The 21,219-nt window shown below is 42.8% G+C and overlaps 2 protein-coding genes across 2 annotated transcripts in view; one reads left to right on the plus strand and one right to left on the minus strand.

Annotated features, from left to right (window-relative positions):
- CDC123 (cell division cycle 123) overlaps nucleotides 1-6,440 on the minus strand; it is a 34,113-nt gene extending 27,673 nt beyond the window's left edge. The window contains exons 1-4 of the mRNA XM_086474707.1: nucleotides 6,314-6,440; nucleotides 5,176-5,247; nucleotides 3,007-3,061; nucleotides 2,182-2,214 (exon numbers count right to left, since the gene is read on the minus strand). Of these exons, the coding sequence (XP_086330833.1) occupies nucleotides 2,182-2,214; nucleotides 3,007-3,061; nucleotides 5,176-5,247; nucleotides 6,314-6,387 (234 nt within the window). The 5' untranslated portion in view covers nucleotides 6,388-6,440. The remainder of the gene's footprint in view (nucleotides 1-2,181; nucleotides 2,215-3,006; nucleotides 3,062-5,175; nucleotides 5,248-6,313) is intronic.
- A 4,412-nt stretch (nucleotides 6,441-10,852) lies between these two features.
- NUDT5 (nudix hydrolase 5) lies at nucleotides 10,853-20,673 on the plus strand. The gene is made up of 8 exons (XM_086474716.1): nucleotides 10,853-10,941; nucleotides 14,917-14,984; nucleotides 16,108-16,160; nucleotides 16,851-16,958; nucleotides 17,451-17,546; nucleotides 18,818-18,919; nucleotides 20,062-20,115; nucleotides 20,384-20,673. The coding sequence occupies exons 1-8, from the start codon at nucleotides 10,879-10,881 to the stop codon at nucleotides 20,491-20,493; spliced, it is 654 nt and encodes a 217-aa protein (XP_086330842.1). The 5' UTR covers nucleotides 10,853-10,878; the 3' UTR covers nucleotides 20,494-20,673.
- Nucleotides 20,674-21,219: the final 546 nt, after the last annotated feature.

Genomic DNA, 21,219 nt, shown 5'->3' on the forward strand with positions numbered 1-21,219 from the left:
CAGAAGTCAGGAGTCATACTATATATGTAATACCAGCACATACTAAGCCTCCCTGGGGAAATGTTACTATCATGTCATTTGACTAATGCAAGTGAAGAAAGATACCCAAGAGGACAGCTCTAAGGCTGCATAAACAAGCTAGACTCTAGCATCTCCTAAACTGTGAATGCCTGACTTTGCAGCCATCAATATTAATGCACGCTTTTTTTAAACACAGCATTTTCTATCATCTTATATTCTAATTCTTTTTCAGATTATAGAAGGGGCAAGAGAAACAAACTACCTGATGACTCAGGTGGGTCATCAAATCAGAACAATCACAACCACAGCTCACCTCACTACTCCCTGAGACAAGAAACCAAGAGGATTATAACCTGGGACTTATTGTTAGCAAGACCCAAATGCCCTAGGCTGACAGCAAATGCAGAACAGCAGTCTCCAGCCTGCCCACTACTCTTTACCCATTATGTTCCCTAGTGTGTCCCTGTTCAGCTCCCACATTGCTACTTGATCCATTTTCATCTCTTGTGGTAACTCCAGATGCAGCTCCCCACCCTTCTGCATTCTACGCAGGCTGTTTCCTCGCTCTTCATCACTGTCAAAGACTAACAGGCAACACTTAAAAGCACAGAAGATTATTTCCCTTCACTCATTGGCCTCAGAGCAGTACCTAGGCTTCAGGTAGAGAACACACACTTGCCATGGATGGAGTCTTCAGAGCAATCATCCACCAAATTTACGAGATGGTAAAAAGCACACTGTGAAATTTCACTTTTAGAGTCTTTCTTTGACCAAATGTAGGCGTATTTTTGTAGGAACTAGCCATGGGCACAAACCATGTTCATTATTAACGATTTTCAAAGTTCCAGGTCTGGCAAAAAAAAAAGCCCTGCCACTCTCCGAACAAGAACCACCTCGAAGGCCAAAACACCCCTCCTCTTCCTCTACCCCTGTTTTTATTGCTGAGCATGATGTTATACAGTATGGAACATCCCTTAACACAGTTTGGGTCAGCTGTCCTGGCTCTGTCCCCTCTGCCCTACCCCTAGCCTAGTCGCTGGGGAGGGTTGTGGGGCAGACTGGGAAAAGAGAAAGCCTTGATGCTATGCAAACACTGTTCAGCAACAGCTGAAAGTGAACTCCATCCCAGTCAGCCCCAGTAAAACACTACTTGTAAAGCTGCAATCCGTACACAGGACACAATGCTTACCCAGCCAAACTGAAACCACCTGGCCTACACCCTTCTGATGAGTATCACACCTCTTGATTATTTACTTCCTTACTGTGTTGTACACTATAATGAAACCTGATTCAAAAGTGTGATATTTTTTCACATAAGATGGATAGCAAAATCCTTGTTCTGAATAATTTACAATCTAAGGCATCTACTTTATCAAAGCTTAGATATTCAAACTGAAGGTATCAGTGCGTGCAAATTTGGCGTCTATTAGTTTTAAAATCTAAGCTATAAATTGTGCAGTAGCGCAAGCACAACTCAAAGCACGGCCGTGCTTATACTGCACCTAATCCAGTGTCAGCAATTCAACACCATGATGAACACTAGGGAGCTAAGAGGACTTAGGAAATAGTGTCAATGGCAGATAAGTGACGCAAGTATATTAACCTTGACAAGATAGGGCAACAGCAGGTTTCAAAAAAGATGTAAAAAAAAGATCAAGGAAGCCCGGTTCGCATCCACCATGATCCTGATGCCAAGCCAGGCATAGTGCAAGGAGAGCATAAAGACAGGAAAAAGAAAGGGAAAAAAAAACAACAGATAGAAAGAAATTTACTTGGGAGGAAATAATGGCACAGGTATAAGAGAAGAGCTGTGAAAATTGAGCTGCAGGGGCTTGGTTTCTTCTGCATCCAGCCTGATTAAGTAATTGGGAGATATTCAAAGTGGTGAAAATGAAAGACAGCTATATTTAGAGCCATACTTCAGTTCATTTCCTATAGTCTAACAAGTGTGTGATTGTTGGGGATGAAGAAAAGCATTTTATTTTTAGTTAAATAAAATTAAGCCAGCAAAACTTTTTAAAGTTACAGACATCTACACTGCCATGTGTCTAGAACGGTCTGAAAAATGTTAAACACAGCAACAGATATCTCTAACTGGCAACAAGTTTATATCGCAAGGTTGCAGAAAGGACCCACATGTTAGGCTTTTAAGGATCTTACCTTAAGTGTTGTAGTATTCTCATCATCTGACCACTGTTAAAAATAACAACAAATCAAAGGTTACTGGTTTCCTGAGACATCCTTTATAATTTATGAGAACATCAGAATTCAAATGGCTTCCTACAATACATAGATCAAATCATTGCCCTGGAGCTCCTGTAGCATAACATCATCATCTTCCAATTACTATGGCTGGAAATATATTGTATATTCTGCTGAAGTACTACTCTAAAGTATGGATAAAAGAAAACAATTATGTATTTTAATTGTGATTTATATCACAAATTGAACATTTCAGAACTCGTCTTCCTTGTCTGAAGCTTGTCTCCAGCTCCAGCACTTCCATCCTTAGATCCGTGATCCATTAGTTTCACTTGTATTTCTTTTTTCATCTCCTTTTCGTACCTTCTGCCACCTTGCACTATTTTTCAGCGTTTTTCTTCTAGAATACTCTTCTGAGCCATTATGGCCTCAGAAACTTTCATTGTTTCTTAAAATAACTCCTCCAAATGTACTCCTCCTAATTTTTCAGGGCATGAAACAGCATTAAGCTCAATTCCAACATCCTTCAACATTCCCTACTCACTATTACAAATGCCATTATCAAGACATAAAAAAAAAAAGTATTCTGTGAAAGAGCATAGAAACATTTCAAACATTCCCTGATGTAACAGTATAAATAATGACTTTTGAAGTTTTTCAAGGCAAGTACCATGTGATTATTATTTTTGTGAAGTACTCTCCTCACCTATAAATTACGCAGAAAAGGTTACACATTCATAGTTTTCTCAAGAGACTTGACATTAAGTTGCATTTTATACTGACTTGTATTTCCTCTGCATCGTCACTCCCCTCCTGACCATGACTTGGTGGATCTTCTCTAAAACAAAAAATCATCAGGAAAATAAATTAAGCACTGGAGTTTGAGTTGACACTACATTTCCACAGCATTTACCAGCTGTTAATCTCAAAACATTTTTGTAAGAAGATTAAGCCTCAAAACCCCTTGCAGAGAAAAATCAGAGCAAGCCAGTACAGAAAACTGAAGATCGAGCACCCTGGCACTAGATTTGGGTCCTACCCAAAACATTTTGCTTCTTTCAAAATAGCAGATCACTTTTTGCTCTGAAAACACCATAATCAAAGCTTTACAACACCCTATTAATCATTCTTTTCCAATTTTACTGTATTCTGACAGAAGCACAAATTAAACAAACTTTGTTTTTTTTAAAACAAATTCTATTTAAATTACGCTTTGCCTCCATACTCCGTTTCCAAGTAAAAATTTATAAAACTTGAGTTTCAGATGTTGACCTGTGAATTTCTGGTTCTGAAATGAAAATGTCCTCGCATTCCACGCATGGAAAAAAAGATCCTACAGAAGCTGGATACACAGTCATTAGCTTCTACCTGAAAAGTTCCTTTTTCTACACAGCTGAGATCTGCTGTTGTAAACACTAGCGTATCTGGGAGAAGGCACTTGACTGCAAATATTCCTTTGGAGTTTTAGGTGACCTCAAGTTCTTTAGCCAGTATGTGTGAAGATCTTAAAGGAGAAGACCAAGCTCTTGAAGAAGACTTATTCACAGCAAGTCAGCACAGCAAACAGCATAAACTCAAACGCACGTCCCTGCCAAAAGCCAACTTCAACAAGCTAAGTCTCGGCAGTCCCTTAATGCACTTCCATAGGGATTAAACTATCAATTCAGGTTTTGAGCTCTAGAGGTCAGATACCACTTCACTAAATATTAAAAGCGATCTTGCCGTTGACTGCAAGATCACCACATTGACTTCGAGCTAAGAAAGTTCAACTCAGAGAAAAATTGGCTTCTAAAAGGGATTTTAAATTGAATCACCTTTAAAAATATCATTTAAGTCAATTATACAGCTGTCCATTATTCCACTGAAGACAGCAGAAATTGTTCGTATAACAAAGCTGTAAAGTCCAACCCTCAGTTTCAGCTTTTCTGAAGGCTTATTAAAAAATAAATGGCTGCTGCTGAACAAGTTGCACAATTCTGCAGAAGCAGGTGACGATATTACTTCCTACCCAAAATGGTTTAAAAAATAACTCTAATTTTCTGGATACCTTTCATTAAAAAAAAATAAAATAAAATAAAAAATTTAAAATTAGAAAGGACCTTTCATCTTCACAAGGTGTTTAAACAGCTTCAATTTTATATAAATTGATTCCTAAGAAGTTAGAGACAGCTCCCTTACACTCACAGCCTAATTGGTTGCTCTGTGAGAGGCAAACTACCAGTTAGGAAATGATGGAGTGTGGACTGATTTCTGAGCCCGATCGTTAACAGGATATATGCATGCAACGGTCACTTTACAGGAAGCCATCTACCGAGATTCTAAGCAGAAAACAAGGAACTGTTTCTGGGTTCTTAGCACCTGTTTCTCATATCTATCCACCTCATTCTTCTCCATCCAAAAATCTTGGCATAGGTATACAGACAGGACATTCAGCTTCGTCATACGTATGGATTACATGTGTGCAAATGATTATACACAGTAATTACTAACATTTTATATATAGCTTATCTTATCAAGAAGGCAACTCGGGTAATGTCACTTCACCCCTAGATAAGGCAGCAGGCATGTGAATGGCACGGGACAGATCAAGCCTCTGAACTGGAGCTAACCATATCAGAGCAACCAAACACAGACCAGCAGGCTGTGCCCCTGAGAGACTGGTAAGACTCCACAAGGAAAGGTGGAGAAAAAAAAAATGAAAGAACTGCCTACTTGGTCTAGAATAAAGCATATTAGATGGATTTTAGGATCTGTACCAACAAGTCAAGTTTTACTAACAGCAACAGTCAGCCCATTCAGATGCTCAGACAGCACAACGTTTACTGCAGCCAGACTGGTCAATTTTAAAAACTCATTATGCAAAATATAATATGTGTATACACACTAACACTGTGAATAAAAAATAGTATTCATACTTGGAGGGGGGGGGGGGGGGGGGGGAATACTTTTTACCTTCCAGAAACCACAAGCGTTCCATCATCCAGCAAATATTCTTTCACATTCTCTGGCAGGGGAAGTATAACACTGGAAGAAACACGAGAATTTCCTTAATAATTTAGTATTAATATTACCTGTTAAAACAATAACAAAAGTTAAATAAAAAGAATTTGTTTTTTAATACAACATACCTCAATAACAAGATGTTTTATTCTCTAACACTACGGAAAAAAAAAAAAAAATTCTCTTTCTCCCTTCTCATCCCTTCCCAAAAAGCAATGCCCATTTTCCCTCCAGGGAAGCAGAGGAGAAAGAGGCAAAAATTTTAAATTAAATGTACAAAAATGCCCCACTCCTTCAAAACTCTGAGAAATTCAAATAGAGCGTGTGTGGCCAGTGAGGAGGAGACAACATGTTGCTCAAACTAAAGGTTTCCCTTCTGAGATCCAAACCACGATTTGTCTATACCACCCAACTGTTCCAAAAATGCAGGACTATCACTAAACTTAGCAAAAATATGTATGTGCTAAACTCTAAAACCCATAAAAGATTAAACGTTTTAATTACTAAACCTGACATCAGCGCTTCTTCATCCAACAGGGCAACTATCCCGAGCTTGACTTTCCTGAGTTACTGGTAGTCCTCATAACCATCTCATGACCCACTGCAGCACCTCAGAAACTGCAGAATTTGCTACAGCTTCCAGAAACACACAGAAACCCAAAGGCAGACGACTGTTTTGGGTGTGTTCGGCCTCAGTTTCTTTGACCAAGTGGGAACAGCAGTGGATGTGGACATCAGCTGGTGCGCAGTGCGGTGTCCCACCAGGAGAGCACAGGGGTGCCTGGCCTGCCCCCGGGACTGCCCAAAACACGCCCTCGGGGTGCAGGGACAAGACCCCAGCTCCTGAGGCTCCAGCTGATCAAGCCTTCCTCACCTCCATCCCAGCTCTGTCCCACACAGGTCCCCTCTATCTCACCCAACCCTGCCCCAACACAAGCCCATTTCCAACCCAGCTCTGCCCCACAGGCCTCCCCACCTTCACCCCCACACAGCTCCTCTACGCCCCCCACACCCCCGCTTCTCCCGGCCCCTTGCCCGGCCTAGGCCTACACGCAGCCCAGCCCCACACCGCGCCCCTCGCTCCCCTCACCTGCGGATGGTGACAGCCCGGAAGAGCGGGTACCACACGGAGAACTGGCAGTGTACTACCTGCTCCTTCTTCATCCTCCCCCCTCAACTCAACCCAACCCGGTCCGGCCCGGCTCGGCTCGGCCCGCTTCGCCCCGGTGCTCCCGGAAGCTCCCGCTCCGCCCGGAACCTCCCCCGCAGCCCTCGGCGCCGCCCGGGCCGCCATTGGCGGCGCACACGGCGCGGCGCCACCCGACCCCGCCTCGGCGGCGCACACGGCCGCCCCGTCACCCCGGTTGCCGCCGCAGCGCTGCTCGGTGCCGGTCCCGCCCGGCCTCCCCCGCCCGGGGCCGCTCTCCCGGCCTCGTACGTGTGCGTGGCCCGAGCAGGGGGTTTCCAGGCGGTTGCGTTGAGAGCGCGGGTGGCCTTAGGGGAGCTGCGGGTGTTTTCCCGCCAAGCAGGCTGGGCTTGCTTGCTTTGCCTGCGCTTGGGTAAGGTTTCATCTCTCCAGCGCTGTAACGGAGCTCTACAGCGGCAGAGCTTCCCCCCTCTCCTCAAGCAGGGCTGCCATTGCATTTTATTCTGGGGAGAGTCAGGTAATAACTGAATGATACGTTCTTTGTAAGCCCCACGGTTCTGCCGTCGTCTCTGTGCCTGTGTGTTCCCCTGCGTGGAGGGCCGAGTCCTTCCACACGATGCTGTCCTTGAATTTTGTCCCATCTGCCATTTGAGGCCGTCTCCCCCCAAGCCCCCTGCCCCATCAGTTCTCTGGAAGGTACAAAACAACACGGAGATGCTGCTAACCCTTTGGTTATGCGAGATGCTCTCTGTGGTGTTCTGCAGGGCGAGACCGGTTATTTTTCCGTATATTATTTGGTGCTGAGCAGGTCATCCGTGCTGCTAAATACCGTGACAGAAATGAAAGATTTTTTCCCTGCTCTTTATGCTCTTCCATCAACTTTTGCTAATTACTTGGTTGTGTTGCTAGAATTGTATTACTGAAATGCAAGTGCACTGACTGATGGTAACAAGTTTAAAGTGACTTAAGAGCTTTTAGTGATGTTTACCTTCAGTGATGTTGGTTAAACCGTGTATAAAACGCTGCCAGTGTCTGGTTTTGCACATTCTTAGTAAGAAACTCTGTATTTTGTTTCATCTTGAGTTTGCTTTGGGACGCCATTGCTGAGCTTCCATTAAATCTGGCTGCTGTCAGCTGGGATGTGTAGTTTGCATCAGAGAACATCTTTTGAAAAGTGATTTAGAAAAGGTAACGCATCTATCGTGACTTGGATAGGTTAATGAAGAGCCCCACTACCTTGGCTACTCTCTAAGCTGATTCACAGGCCTCAGTTGGCTTAAGATTTTAACATCCGGGAAGGATAATTTGGAAACTAGGAACGGTTGGACGTTGTCGAAAAGAAGCCACTCGGGGAATAAGCACTGGGAATAAACTTAAGGCCTTTTATAAATGGTACGCCTTTTTCAGGTCTGAATTTGACCCACACTTGAAATAAATGGAACGAGTAGCGTGATTTCCCAGCAGTAGCCACAAAGATCATCAGAGAAGGTAGAAGCGCACCAAACATTTCTTTTTCCCGTGATTTGTAGTTCAAGTGCTGCTGATTTCGTGCTAAGAGTGATAAACTTTGACATATTCTTAATATTGCGCTGATAACTATTAAAAATTTATATTCATAGAGTTCATGTAATCGGCGGGCAGGCAGGTTCCCCGGCTGCTGTGCGAGCTGCGTTGCATTTTTAACTCAAATGGCGCAGTGGTAATTTTATGAGATAGAAGAACCTTCCTGTCTGAGGGCTGCAAGACAAGGTCTATTCTGAGACCTAACATAGGGCTTTAGAAACCCAACGCTGTAGTGTTAATTTTCGGTTGCAGCTAATTTTGCTTATGAACAAAAGGTGTTGCCACCCTTGACAACATGACCAATGTGAGATACCGGAATTGCAGCCTTCGTATAACCAAATGGTATTTCAGCTTTCCCTCAGCAGAAATTCTCACTTCTGTTCAGTCCACCGAATTTGGAAAAAATTACTTTTTTGGTGGAACTGTTCAAAATGTCACTCATACACAGGCTTATTGCACCCACTTGTGGAGGAGAGCAGAACTACAGAAGCTGAGATAGATGAGTCTTCCTGTCTCTCGTGTTCACCTATTTTAGATTTTAGTGATAATTCAACCAACTGAAGCTGTATAATCTTTTGTTCTTTTAAGTCGCAAGCCACCCTTGAATCTGTCCACTGCAGAAGAGAGCAAGCTGTGTTGAAAACAGCTTCTTCCATGAGATGAGGTTCTAGTATGGATTTGTAACTGGTATGGGCAAGTATTAATGCTGTTGTACAAACCATTGATATAGCTGCTTGTGGGATTTCGGGTACAGTTGTGGTAATCTGCGTTTGAGAAAGATACACTGATGCTTGCAAGCTTCTGTAGAAGGATTAGTATGATCAATGGAACAGGATTTCCTGTGAGGGGAGACTAAAAGTGGAAGATTTACTCATCCTGATCAAAAAAAAAAAAAGAAAAAAAGAAAAAAAAGAGTTTAACAAGGGTATGGTTCACTAGCTACTCTCTTGATATGTTTGTATCATCAATCAAAAAGGCTGTAATTCTTTCCAAACATAGGAGGTGAATTTGTGGTAAGTATGTGAGGTTTTTACACTTAGGGCATCACACAGAGCCTCCTTTGACTGTTGCCTCTGGATGAGCAGGAGCCTCTTGGAACCGCTATGCTGGGCTGCGCTTCTTTCGCATAAGTTGGGTGGAAAGCTTGATGCTGTATTTTAGAGTCACAGCAAGAAGCCACTGTCCAGGTGCAGCTCTTAAAATGTAAAAGGGAAGAGCGTTTGAGACATTGCTGGCTCAAGAACAAATGGGTCACAGCTAACTGAACTAACATGGGATAGAAACTGGAAGACAAGTGAGGTTCTAGAACAGTTTTTCATACAAACAGTAGTAAGGTGGATAGTAAACCTACAGAGTTTTTTAAGATGGAGCTTCATTGCTTTAAGAAAGGATTATAGAACGTATTTTTGAAAGAACAGAATTGGGTTTGATAGGTCAGGGTTCCTTTTCAGGACTTTTGTTACATAAAACCAATTTGAACGTTTGACCACTATGACCTACCTCACCCAAAAACACTGTCTTAAGAAAGAGCCTGCCTGCCCTGAGGAAGGATTTATGTACATTACTGAGGAAACGGATTTATGTACATTAGTTTTAATCCTGCTGATAACCAGAAATACTTCGTGCTACCTATTGCTTTTAACTGTTTTGTGGAATTAAATGCAAATCTAATATGTAAGAAAGCCGCTTGTTGCTGCGTGTTCTTAAATGTTTCACAAATGTGCAGTAGGCATTATCATAAAAGGATAAAGATGAAGTAAAAAATGAAAGTGCTAAGATCAGGTATGACAGAGAAGGTGATCACTCACTTCTGGTACTGCTCGTTGCTGGAGACCCCACAGAGCTGATTTAGTCCTCGTTGAAGTCACCGGAAAGATTCCTGCTGACTTTGTGGAAAATTTACAACCAGCAACACAAAGAATGATGGAGATCTTTAAGATTATCTCATCTCTCCTGGTGTTTAAACTGGTTTGCTTCTTTGCACTGTCTTTTTGCTTATGATTCATGTTGATTTTCAGGACTTCAGTGTTACGACTTAATACCAGAGGTGAGGTTCCCTGAAATGAGTTTCTGTGCTGAAAGTGCCCCATAGCTCTGCAGTGAGACAGGGGACTCATGGCGAATCCCTAATGCATCGTAATTTTCTGCTGCCTGCTGTGCCTTTCAGCTAGAACTGGATTGAGAGAGTGAGTGGGACAATCTGACCTTCCTGGGGAGCGGTAGGGTGCAGAGCCTTGCTTTGGGCATCTGTTCAGCTGCCTTTTGCACGGGGTTAGCCCCATCACTCCCCGTAAGAGAGACAGACATGCTTGGGTCACGCTAACTCCACGTGCCACCTAGACTTGCAACACGCGGGTGACTTTGTGACCTCGTTTTTTGGGGGAAGGATTGAGTCACTTACGTGTTTATTTGTGATGTGCGTAAGGTGGAGGTAGGTTCGAGTTCTGATTCTTTCTCAACAGCAGATGATTTTTACCCCTGAAGCCCTCTTAGCACAGGGGGTTTTTCTGCTTTCACAGTGGAGTGTGTAGTCCTGCTGTGGTAATGCTGTATTGACAGAGCACCTCACCCAGATCAGAGTGAACCAGTTTGACTGAAATGGATCCGTTTTGTTGCGGCGTGTGTCTGACCTTGGAGGAGTTAAGGAGGGTGTCTTCAGCCAGCATAGCTACTTGGCAGCTGATAGGACTATTACAACTATGTCAGTCAGGGATTTGACCCAAACTTCCGCTTCTCTGCATCGCTTGACTCTGAAACCATCAGGTGGAGCTGAAAATGTGAATTGCGCTTGCCATCACGTGTTCTTAACTTTCTCCAGCAAGTTTTATTTGTTAATTTAGAATGCAGATGTGAACCTTTTAACTTTACTCTGAAAGCAAATATTGACTTTGTTTCATAGTAATCTGGACTTTGCACAGGAGGGGAAAAGCCTGACATTCCTGAAAATGGCAGCTGAGACATCCACAGAAGTTCCAAAAACTGCTAGACAATTCGTCCTTAAAGAACAGGTATAACGTGCTTGGTTTTGACACAGTCTCAATTATTTGAGACTGATCAGAATGTTTGTGAGTGCAGGCTAAGAAATGCTGTAGATGCTGTATGTTTTTAGTATCTGTTCAGTAGACAAAACACTTCTTCCTGATGGTCACTTTGAAAAAGGTGGCATTTCTCTTCTTTGAAATAATCATACAGGTTATCAATGGGGAGAGAGAAATCCAGTGTTGCATTATTTTAAGCTGCCTTTTCTTTTTTTTTGGATTTTGCAGCTGTTTCTTCTATTGTCTGTTCAGGCTGGTTTCGGTGTTCAGAAATAATGCTGATACCTCTGAGAGACTGTACAAATCCAAGGATCATGAAACTCAGCCTTTTCCATTCCTTTAAGATGATGAACCAGTAAGAGTTGCCTTAACATTTAGGACTGTACCTTCTTTGATGCATTCTGAAAGGGTTTGAATTTAGGTAATTGCTGTTCTAAAGACATTAGTAAGGAGGTAGTAAGGTGGGTTTTTTTTAAATATTGTTCTCGCATCTTCACAGAATCAGAAAATACCAGGTCTTGAGGAAGGAATTTGGAGGTGCTTCTGGGTGCTTATTAGGAGCACTTTCACCCTAATTTAAACTGCCTATATTTGTTTCTGTTCTCTTTTAAGTGAATTCTTAAAAGTTAATCTTTGGTGTTGAAGGCAGGTTTGGCAACAGCGTCACGCTGTTCTAACACAAGGTAGGTTCTTTTATCCAGGGTTCCTTCCTTGGAATGAACATGTCATTTCTTTAGGTTTCAAGGTACAAAACTTTTTCAGGACAGAAGAGACTCACATTGTTGGGATATATTTACGGCTTTTTCTTTCGGCTGGTTTTTTAATATGAATGTTTATCAAGCATAAAGAGTTTCATTTTTGTAAGTTCTTGGGGTTTTCTATTAGGAGCTGTGTTTTTACAGATAACGTTTTCATTTTATCCTCTTTTTTTTTTTTTCATAATGCCTCTTAGTTCTTCTTTGGAATCGTGTACTCCAGTGTCATTGGACGTTTGTAATTAGATCTTATGTATATTAAGCTATTTAATTTTATTTTCAGTCATTTTGTGGGATTAATACAGGATAGTATTTACTGTGCCTCTGTGCGTGAGCTGACACCGGCAGGAACAACCACAAAACCACAGGTGAAATGCAAAGAGTAAATTTATTCTCGTGACCTCACGAACCGGCGGGTCTCCGCAGCCGCACCCGGGCGCAGGCCGCCAGCGGGGACGCAGCCACCGTGGAGCTCAGTCTGTGCTAGAGAGCAAAAGAGCTTTCGAATCTGCTGCTTTCACCTCTGTATCAGGGATTTTTGCAGGTGTAGTGTTCTACTGTGCTTTAATCTTTCCCTCAGCTGGGCAGGAACCTCAAGCCTGTTTGATAAGGTGCCTCTGAGTCTGACAGGCCTGTGTTATCGAGACGCAGCTGCTCAGCTTGTCAAGCACGCAGAACTAAACAGCAATTAGTGTGATATGTGTGTTTTTCAACACTCCAGCTGCAAGTCACTTGAGCGTGTTTACAGTCCTCCTCGCCAGTCTTCTGTTCTTTTCCGAGACTCTGCCAGTGGTCCTTATATTAAAAGTGGTTCTTCAGTAACTATGTGATTGGATTTTGGAATATCTTCTTCCATGACAGTGGCAGCTGATCTTAACTCCTTCTTTCTGTTTCTGGGAACCCACAGCCAGGCTCTTGTAAGCAAAACCAGGTATCAAAGTAATAGATAAAGCAATAAAAATAACTCATTCTAAAATAAGTGCAGCACATCCTGCAAAGTGTCCTTAGGCTCTAAATAGGGGATTTAGCAAAGCAGAAGTTATGCTTCTGGGCCAGCTTCTGCAGGTTTTAATCGTGCACCCGATGAGGTGGGTGACAAAATTCTCTTTTTCTTCTAGGGAAACCTGGCAACTTCCAGTTTTCTTACCCTGTAGGCTGTTAGCATCAAGTTTAGAGGATTGTGGAACCACTTCCATTGTAAATATTCATGCTGCGTGTCCTATTATATTCTAAACTATTGCCCCATGACAGTAGCCCAAAAGCTGTACTTAAGAATACCTGATTAAAACCAAAACACTTTGATGTTGTTTGTTTTGCACGCATAAAACCTACTTTTTTCTTATTTTTTTTTCTTTTGTCTTTTTGGAGCATGGATAGGTCTACATTCTTATAGACTAGGAATTTCTTTTTCCTCTTAAGATTCCAGGGGACAGGGATGTGGTTCTGATTTCAGCCATTTTCCCCTTTCTGCTTAGTAAATGATAACGTGGTGACAGGGATAATGATCCGCCAGTTCTGTTGAATGCTGCAGCAATATGGGACCATGATCAATAACCTAGTCCTTTGTGTGCCCTGCAATGTTTAAAAAAATTCATTAACACAGAACATTCTGCTGTGTTTACTTCACTGAAGTAAATATATTCCTCTCCTTGGACAACCAATGGAACAGGATTTTCATCTTTTTCTCTTCTAGGTCTTCCTGTACTCCAGTTCTGCAGTGATTTGGGAGTGAATACAAAGCTATTTAAAATACACCTGAATGCTTCCAAACAGAATTACTTCTTGTTCCTGTAATGAGCATAACATGCTTCATTTTCTCCTTTCCTGCTGTTTCTGGGATCACAAAGCCATTAGAAAGCCCTTCTGAGAACACATAGCTCTCCCTTTCCAATTCCTGTTTTGTGGAAATACTGTGCTTCCCAAAAGAAATGTAAAAACTCCTACATGTAAATTACATGTAGCCACATTTACAACCGTAGGAGTGCTACTGTTATTTCCATTGCCTATACAAATAATTGTTCTGAAGAACACATTTTAAGAATTACGTGTGTTCTTCCAGCTCACTCATAATGTACTGGACACCTGAATCTCTTCTGATTTGCCTTCTGCCTCCAGCTGATGCTGTACTGTGCTTCTGTACTCCAGCTATAGCTGCACCACAAACGACATTTCATTTCTCTCTATTCTTTGTTTAGCTGATGAATCTCTCACTTTTAAGTTCAAGATGTACGTGGCCGCACGGGCCCTATTTGCTCCTTGTCCTGCACTTAGAGGCTTGTAGTGTGCCGACCACAGGAATGACCTCTCGGGCTTCATCCTGTGCTGCTGCTTAATGTTGTGGGCTTTCTTCCCAGATCTTCTGGAAGTCAAAATTCTAGAGACAAGCTTCTTGTCTGCCTATACCTTTAGTGGAGCTTAAAATACAAATTACGTTAAAAGAAGTAAACTGCTGGGCTAAATGCCTAGGGATTTTTCACTTTTAAAGGAATTAATTGCGTAAAAGGTGAGGAAACATCACAGAGCAAATGAACTCAGAAAAGACATTTTGTAGTGAAGTTAATGCCAAGCACTCGGTCAGCAGCTCTCAGAAATCTTAAAAGGGCAGGTGTGTATCACTGCTGGTTACACAAGGCCACGGCCTGAGATCACGGCAAGAAAAGTTTCAAAATAGTTTGGTGTTCAGTCTTGCATGCTTAGCTATTAGGCCATGCTGTCTGATAAGTGGGCACTCATGATCACCCGTGTAGCTAGTCTGTGCAGAGCAGTGACCCTTTTTCAAATGAAACAAGACCTTTGCAAAATCCTTCTAAAAATGTGAAGACTTTCCAGTTCATAAAATCCCGTTGAATTCATTGAAAATACAAAGTTATAAGAGTCATGTTAAGAAAAGTTACTGGGCTTATTTTCTGTTTCTGTTCCAGAACTTATGTAAATGCTTTTTTTTCCATATCATGGAATCATTAGGTTGGAAGAGGCCTCTAAGATCATCAAGTCAAACCGTCAACCCAACACCACCATGCCCACTAAACCATTAGCTACAGGAACGTTGTTTCATGTTCCTGCATGTACCCTGATGCTGAGATTTGGTCTTCAAAACAATCCAAAAACTGTTGTGTTGTTCCTCCCTTAGCCCCTAAATATCTTTGGGATTAATTGTACAATGTATTTAACAAAGAATTCTTTATTTCAGGTAATTGTAGAAAGGAAATGGTTGAAGCTTGAAGAAACAACTTACACTGATCCCTTCGGTAAAACCAGGTAGTCACCTTTCTGGCATTGCAGATTCCTCTGATGTTCCCAGCTGTATGGAGTAGCCCCAGGCTAGAGAATGTGAGCGTTACAAACCTGTTACTCAACACAAGATGAGATCTGTTCGTTGTGCAATTCCCTTATCGTTCATACTGTGGAGGAAAAAACCTCTTACTCTAGCAGGTGTGCCTGCATGTGGGATCGAACCTGGCTCCTAAAGCCTTTTGGGGCGCGTCGGGCCCTGGTGTACGTTGCGTCTCCAGCTCCCTGTGAAGACGCCGTGCAGAAGCAAGTCCTAGCTGTGCAGCTAGACGGTGATGGTCACAGTCCGTCCCGTGGCTTTTCTGGTTCTTCATTAAGGGCTCCTTTTCCCCTGCTGATGGTGCTGGGTCTTGCACGTTGACAAGTTACTGGCCTCTTGTCTGTCATCACGCCTGGGCAATTCTTTTGTATGCTCTAGTTTTGCTGTATTTATCTAAATGTGACAACATGGCTTTCCTTCCCGCCCCTTAATGTGTTAGATTCTGCACTGATTACTTTCTCTGCTGCCTCCCAGTTCATCAGCAAAGTATCCTTTTAAAAATAGTAAAGATTGAAGCCTTTGTGAAAGGATGTTTATTGCTGGTGGATTTGGGGGTTTTACTTATCCCATTGCTTAGAGAGAGAAGCTTTGGTCTTCCTTGCCTATGTGCTCCTTGTGCGCTCAAGTAACTGAGCTGAGAGTTCACAATGACTTACATTATAAACCTTATGCAAAAGCGAGATAAAAGAATGCACGTGGTCTTGTTGCAGAACTGTCTTTCAAAATCTGTCATGTTTTATATAAAGATTGCTTTATTTTGCACTTTTCCAGGATTGCTGTTACAAGGCTTGCCTGTTCTGTGACAATCATTTGCCTTTCCCTTAGGGATCTTAAATAATCATTAATTAACTATTTTCTCTCTCCCTCCTTTAAGCAGGCAAAACAAAATTATACTACAGACATTTTACAGTGCCAGTGTGTGAGGGGGCCTTCCTAAGGCCAGCTGCTTGCTTATGGGCCCTCACTGCGAGATGGTATATTTTGCTTTTAAACGAAGGTAGCAAGGGTAGAAGATGACTTACGTATTCATTTGTTCTTTGTGTTAAACAGAACTTGGGAAACTGTAAAGCGTACTGGGCACAAGAAGGGTGTTTCAGCTGATGGTAAGACATTGGTGACTTTTTTTTTGTTTGCATTTTTTCCTGGGAAAGTTCTTCTGATAATCTCACAGTGCAGACTTAGAGCCGATCTGTTTCTGAATGGATGAGGATGCAGAACAAATAGCTCAGCAGAGCTTGCTATACCCCTGAGCTAATGAATTGCTAACTGAAGTGCTGAAGAATCAAAATCTTACTGGTAGGAGTGTTTTCCCAAGGTCATGATATTCCTTTTAAGGACAATGGAGCAATTTCAAAGATGACAGGGATGCCCTGATATGGAGTAGTTTGCAGACTGGTGAATTGGGTCTGCTGTTAGGGGCTTGGGATACAGTTCTCTCTGGGCAAAACAGGGACATGATGTAGCCATGGCAGGGCTGTAGGAGGGGGTTCCATACAGTGGCTTCCAAATAGCCTCTGCAGGCAAGAGAGCCCTTCCCTAGATACTGGTGGGCTGAGCCTCCGTCTTTGTACATATGCCCCTTGTTTGCTGGGATACTTTGAAGGTCCCATTTGGGGCTTTTATGTCTCACCACACATGATACAAGGAGCTGGAATTCAGGATTCTGGAGCAGGCATCTGATTGTTTAATGCTCAGAGTAACAGTACGCGGGTTCCTCTCCAGATCTAGCCCTAAATACTCACGTTCTGCTGTACTCAGATTCTACGTACTTGTGTCTTCGTCGCTCTTTGTAGGTGTAGCAGTGATAGCGGTACTACAGAGAACTCTCCACTACGACTGCATTGTCCTAGTGAAACAGTTCAGGCCCCCAATTAACGGCTATTGCTTGGAATTTCCTGCAGGTAAGTGACGGGAACGTTAAGATGAGTCACACAAACATGACAGCTAAGTGTGTGTAGATGTGCTTGCTTGTCAATCTTAATGAAGTAGCTCGGACTAGAAAACCGTGGTGAGCTCTCTAGCTCAGTGTGCTGTTCAGACGTAGGAATATTTGATAGTGAATAATAGAAAACAAGTTCATTTTAGCAGATTGGAGAAGTTTTGCACCACAGTCTTCATAGTAGAATATTGCATTTCCCTCCACTCCTCCTTTCTCTAAAGTCAAAGCATTTGGCTTCTTTCCCTCATGAGAATATTTGTGCCATTCCCTGGGAAGGTGGCATGGTTCTGGGGAAAAGCAGTTGAAGATGTAGGCAGCAGCCTGATGAATCCAGGAACTGGAATCCTTCCTAATGCTTCAGCTTATCCCTCTGGAAAAGGGATTAGATCTCAGGATGGGTAGTGTGGTGAAGCGCTAGCTTCTTCATTGCTCTTGTGTGTTATTTATCTCACAGGCCTCATTGAGGAAAATGAGACTGCAGAAAGCGCTGCATTGCGAGAGCTGGAGGAAGAAACGGGGTACAAGGGGGAAGTCGTGGAATGTACTCCAGGTCTTTGCTTTTTGTATTTTCCCACCTAAAGCTACTTCTGTCTTCGATGGGTACTCTACATGTCTAAAGTGCTCTAATGCCAAGGAAAAATCTATGCAGAAATGTCATAGAATCATAGAATCACTAGGTTGGAAGAGACCTCTAAGATCATCAAGTCCAACCATCTACCTAATACCCCCATGCCCGCTAAACCGTGCCTAGAGACGCTACATCGACACATTTTTTGAACACTTGCAGGGATGGGGACTCCACCGCTTCCCTGGGCGAAAAAGTCTGTGCAGATTAGCACAGAGGAGTCTCCCACGGCTCTACCAATGAGACTTTGGTCCTTGATGAGTCAGTTGCTGAACTTCTGTTCAACGCACAGGACTAAAGTAAAAGATTTATGTCTATACAGGAACACTTTGCTATTAATTACATTTCTTTACACAAAACCCAATTATTCAAGCTGTGATTTGGCTTTTTAGTATAAAGGTCTAAATTCCGGACTTAATGTGAACAGCATCCATGAACATGGGTAGAAAAATAGCTGCCAAGTGGAGGTCACCCTCATGTCATAGAGTCACAGAAGGGTATGGGTTGGAAGGGACCTTAAAGATCATCTAGTTCCAACCCACTGCCATAGGCAGGGACACCTCCCACTAGACCAGGTTGCTCAAAGCCCCATCCAAGCTGGTCTTGATGTCAGCTGTGGTGAGGTGACAGTACTCAGGTTCTCCAGCTGGAAAAAATAAAGGAGAGAGTAACTGGAGTAAATCCAGTGATCCTATGGATTGATTGTTGCCAATCCAGTGCTTCCTACATCAAACAAAATGAAGGCAAAATGGGGATCATAAATAAAACTTGAGAAGGTAGAAAGGTGAGGCAGCTTACCTATGATTTCAAGTAAATGTCATTGCAGTTGAGACTTGGCTCTTGATTATTGGGAACAGCTGCTGGGGACTGAGAGAGATGGAGACAAGCGATGGCAAAAATAGCCTCTAATAAGCTGAGGGAGTCTATAAGGGAATTACAGTTTACATTTAATCTTCAGTCCATGGAGCAGAAGGTAACCCTGGCTGCTGAAAACAAGTCTTACAAGAACCTGTAAAAGAGCTGAGAATTACAGAAACATTAAAGAACGCGTGAAAACAAAGTTTTCACCACTCTCCCAGCAGAAACATATGTTCCCCTATTGTATCAGATACGTTTCTGTGAAAGCTGTTGTTAAAACGTCAGGGTGCCCGACTTCTGCTGTTGACAAATTAACCTCTCTGTGTGCTTGCTGGCAGCTCTCTGCTTGGACCCAGGTTTGTCAAACAGCACAACGCACATTGTGAGCGTCACCATTAACGGAGATGAGGCTGAGAATACAAGACCTAAGCAAAAGCTTGGTGAGTTTTGTACCATCTATTTGAAAAATCTGAGAAGATAACGAAGGAATGGGTTTAAAAGAACTACCCCTACCACTGCAGCTCTTCTGTCCCAGCTGATTCAGATGCTGTATGTCCTTCAAATCATATCCTGCAGTCTAGATAAGCAGAGTCGCGTTTCTTTGCTGAATTCACTGGGGAGGCCTAGGTGTTACGCGTCACCTGTTGGCACACCCAGCATGGGAAACGTAGGTGCCGAACTTCAGTGAGGGCCACAAGCACTTGTGTACCAAGATATTCCTCTTAGTTGTAGTTTGACCCTGGAAGTAACTACAGTGTCACTCACAATCAGTCAGCTATCAAAATACTTTTTAGTTGTAAACTCTAGTGTATTTCAAAACCCTTAACTTACTGCTGTTTTGGGTTTTTTACTTGCAGATGATGGAGGTACGTTACGCAGCTGCGCTCACAGTGACAGTAAGGTCAAGTGGGATCTCCGTACGGCACGTTTTACTTAGAAAAATGTCAGTTAAAACTGTTTTTTATCTGGGCTTGGTTAATCTCCTGACCCTAATCAAACATGCATGAGAGTGGCCTCACCTAGACACAAAAATTCCTGTGGGGCATTATCACATCGGTTATCTCAAGTATTGCACCTGTAGCACCAGTATCTCGGGAAATACAAATTACTGACTCCACAACAGCTGTAGATCAAGTCCCAAAGACAACTCATTCAGATAGACAGGGGAGGTGTATAAACCTTTTGTCCCTGTGCTCTTCTGGTCTTCAAACGCATCTACCATCCATTACTGCACCAGGATAAGCCAAACAAAAGTCCACTTGAACAGTGTATTGTCCATGCTCAGAAGGGAGAAGGTCTCCTTTCAGAAGGTTCCTTATCCTCCACAGCTGTAGCTACGCTGTTTTTCCCAGCTTTTACCCAGTTTCTTTCTGCCAAACTTATTTTTTTAATGACCCCGGTCACTGCCTTGCCCCTGCGATCGGCCTTTTTGTGACATATGAAGGCTCACAGCTTTTGGATGGCGATAGGCATGAAGTCACTTTGTTTCCCTTTCTAAATGGTAAGAAACTGGACACACTGAGGTAACTTCCTCTGCTGCTCACTAACTTAAAGGTGCGTTTAATTTTTTCTTCTCTCCTAGAATTTGTGGAAGTTATTTCACTTCCAAAGAACGACCTACTGCAAAGAATTGATGGTAAGAGCTTTCTGACTAATGCACTAACGCCAGCTTCAAGAAACCCGTAGCTTCTCTTCTCATAGCTCCTCAGGGCGTTTCTCATCCTAGAACACTGGATCTTAAACAAAAAGCTGTGAGAGACTTGGCCAGGTAACAGAGTTATGACAGCATTAGGTGCTAGCATGAAGAATTCATGGCTGGATGCTATACCTTTTAGTAAAGGACTTAAATTTCTGTAGAGGAGAAGTTTTAACACCATCTCATAATTGTTTCTGTTTATTTTCAGAACTCATAGCAGAAGAACATATTGCAGTGGATGCCAGGGTTTATACTTACGCATTGGCCCTGAAGCGTGCAGCAGAAAAACCGCTCCAAGTTCCTTTTATGAAGTTCTAAAAGTAGATGATGAGAAACTTAGATGAAAACTGCCCCGCTCAGATGGCTTAGAAGTATAACTCTTCTTGTACTAAAGGTCCTTTACTTGTAGAGCAAACGAAAGTATTTGTAGGAGTGATTCTGACATTTTTATCTGGAGTGATGTAACTGACAAAAAGCATTCCAGCTAACTGCTCGGTCTGTTAAGCCTTGACAGAATAATCGTAATAAAAATGCCGTTTAATTTGCAGAATGGCTGCTTTCTTACTGTGTTCATCACTGCACTGGTGTTTCAGTACAAGGACGACACTTCAGTAACTGTAACTGCGGTTGGTGACGCGCCCCCACCACCTGTTCAAAGCGAGGAAGAGGCAGGAAGACGCGCTCCTGCCTTGTCCACGCGCACCAGCAGCATCGGTTCAACAAGTCCAGCTCCTCCTCTGCAGCGGGCGCAGGGACAGCAGCACAGGCACGCAGCGTGCGTGCTCAACTGCAGCGTGCTCAACTGCAGTTTCAGGAACCTCCTTTTATGATTTAGACCTGGAGATGCTGCTTCTGCTCCCAGCACTTACTAAACTATCTGGAAAGAGAAACGGGGTCGGTTTGATCTAAGAACAGACCGACTCTGACAACGATGATGACAGTAACAACAAAACAGCCACCGGTGCAAATCGGAACAGCGTAGGCCCCAGCCAGAGGGTTCTGTTTAAGGTATGAGCTGACTTACATGCCCCGAGATTACACAGC

Source organism: Leptosomus discolor, chromosome 1 (assembly GCF_034619465.1).
Source record: "Leptosomus discolor isolate bLepDis1 chromosome 1, bLepDis1.hap2, whole genome shotgun sequence".
In the NCBI taxonomy this organism is placed as follows: Eukaryota; Metazoa; Chordata; class Aves; order Leptosomiformes; family Leptosomidae; genus Leptosomus; species Leptosomus discolor.

Coding starts and splice junctions, on each gene's coding strand:
- NUDT5 (XM_086474716.1), top strand. CDS start 10,879: ATGGCAGCTGAGACATCCACAGAAGTTCCAAAAACTGCTAGACAATTC. Junction 16,959..17,450: donor TTGCTTGGAATTTCCTGCAG/GTAAGTGACGGG, acceptor TTTATCTCACAG/GCCTCATTGAGGAAAATGAG. Junction 20,116..20,383: donor CCTACTGCAAAGAATTGATG/GTAAGAGCTTTC, acceptor GTTTATTTTCAG/AACTCATAGCAGAAGAACAT.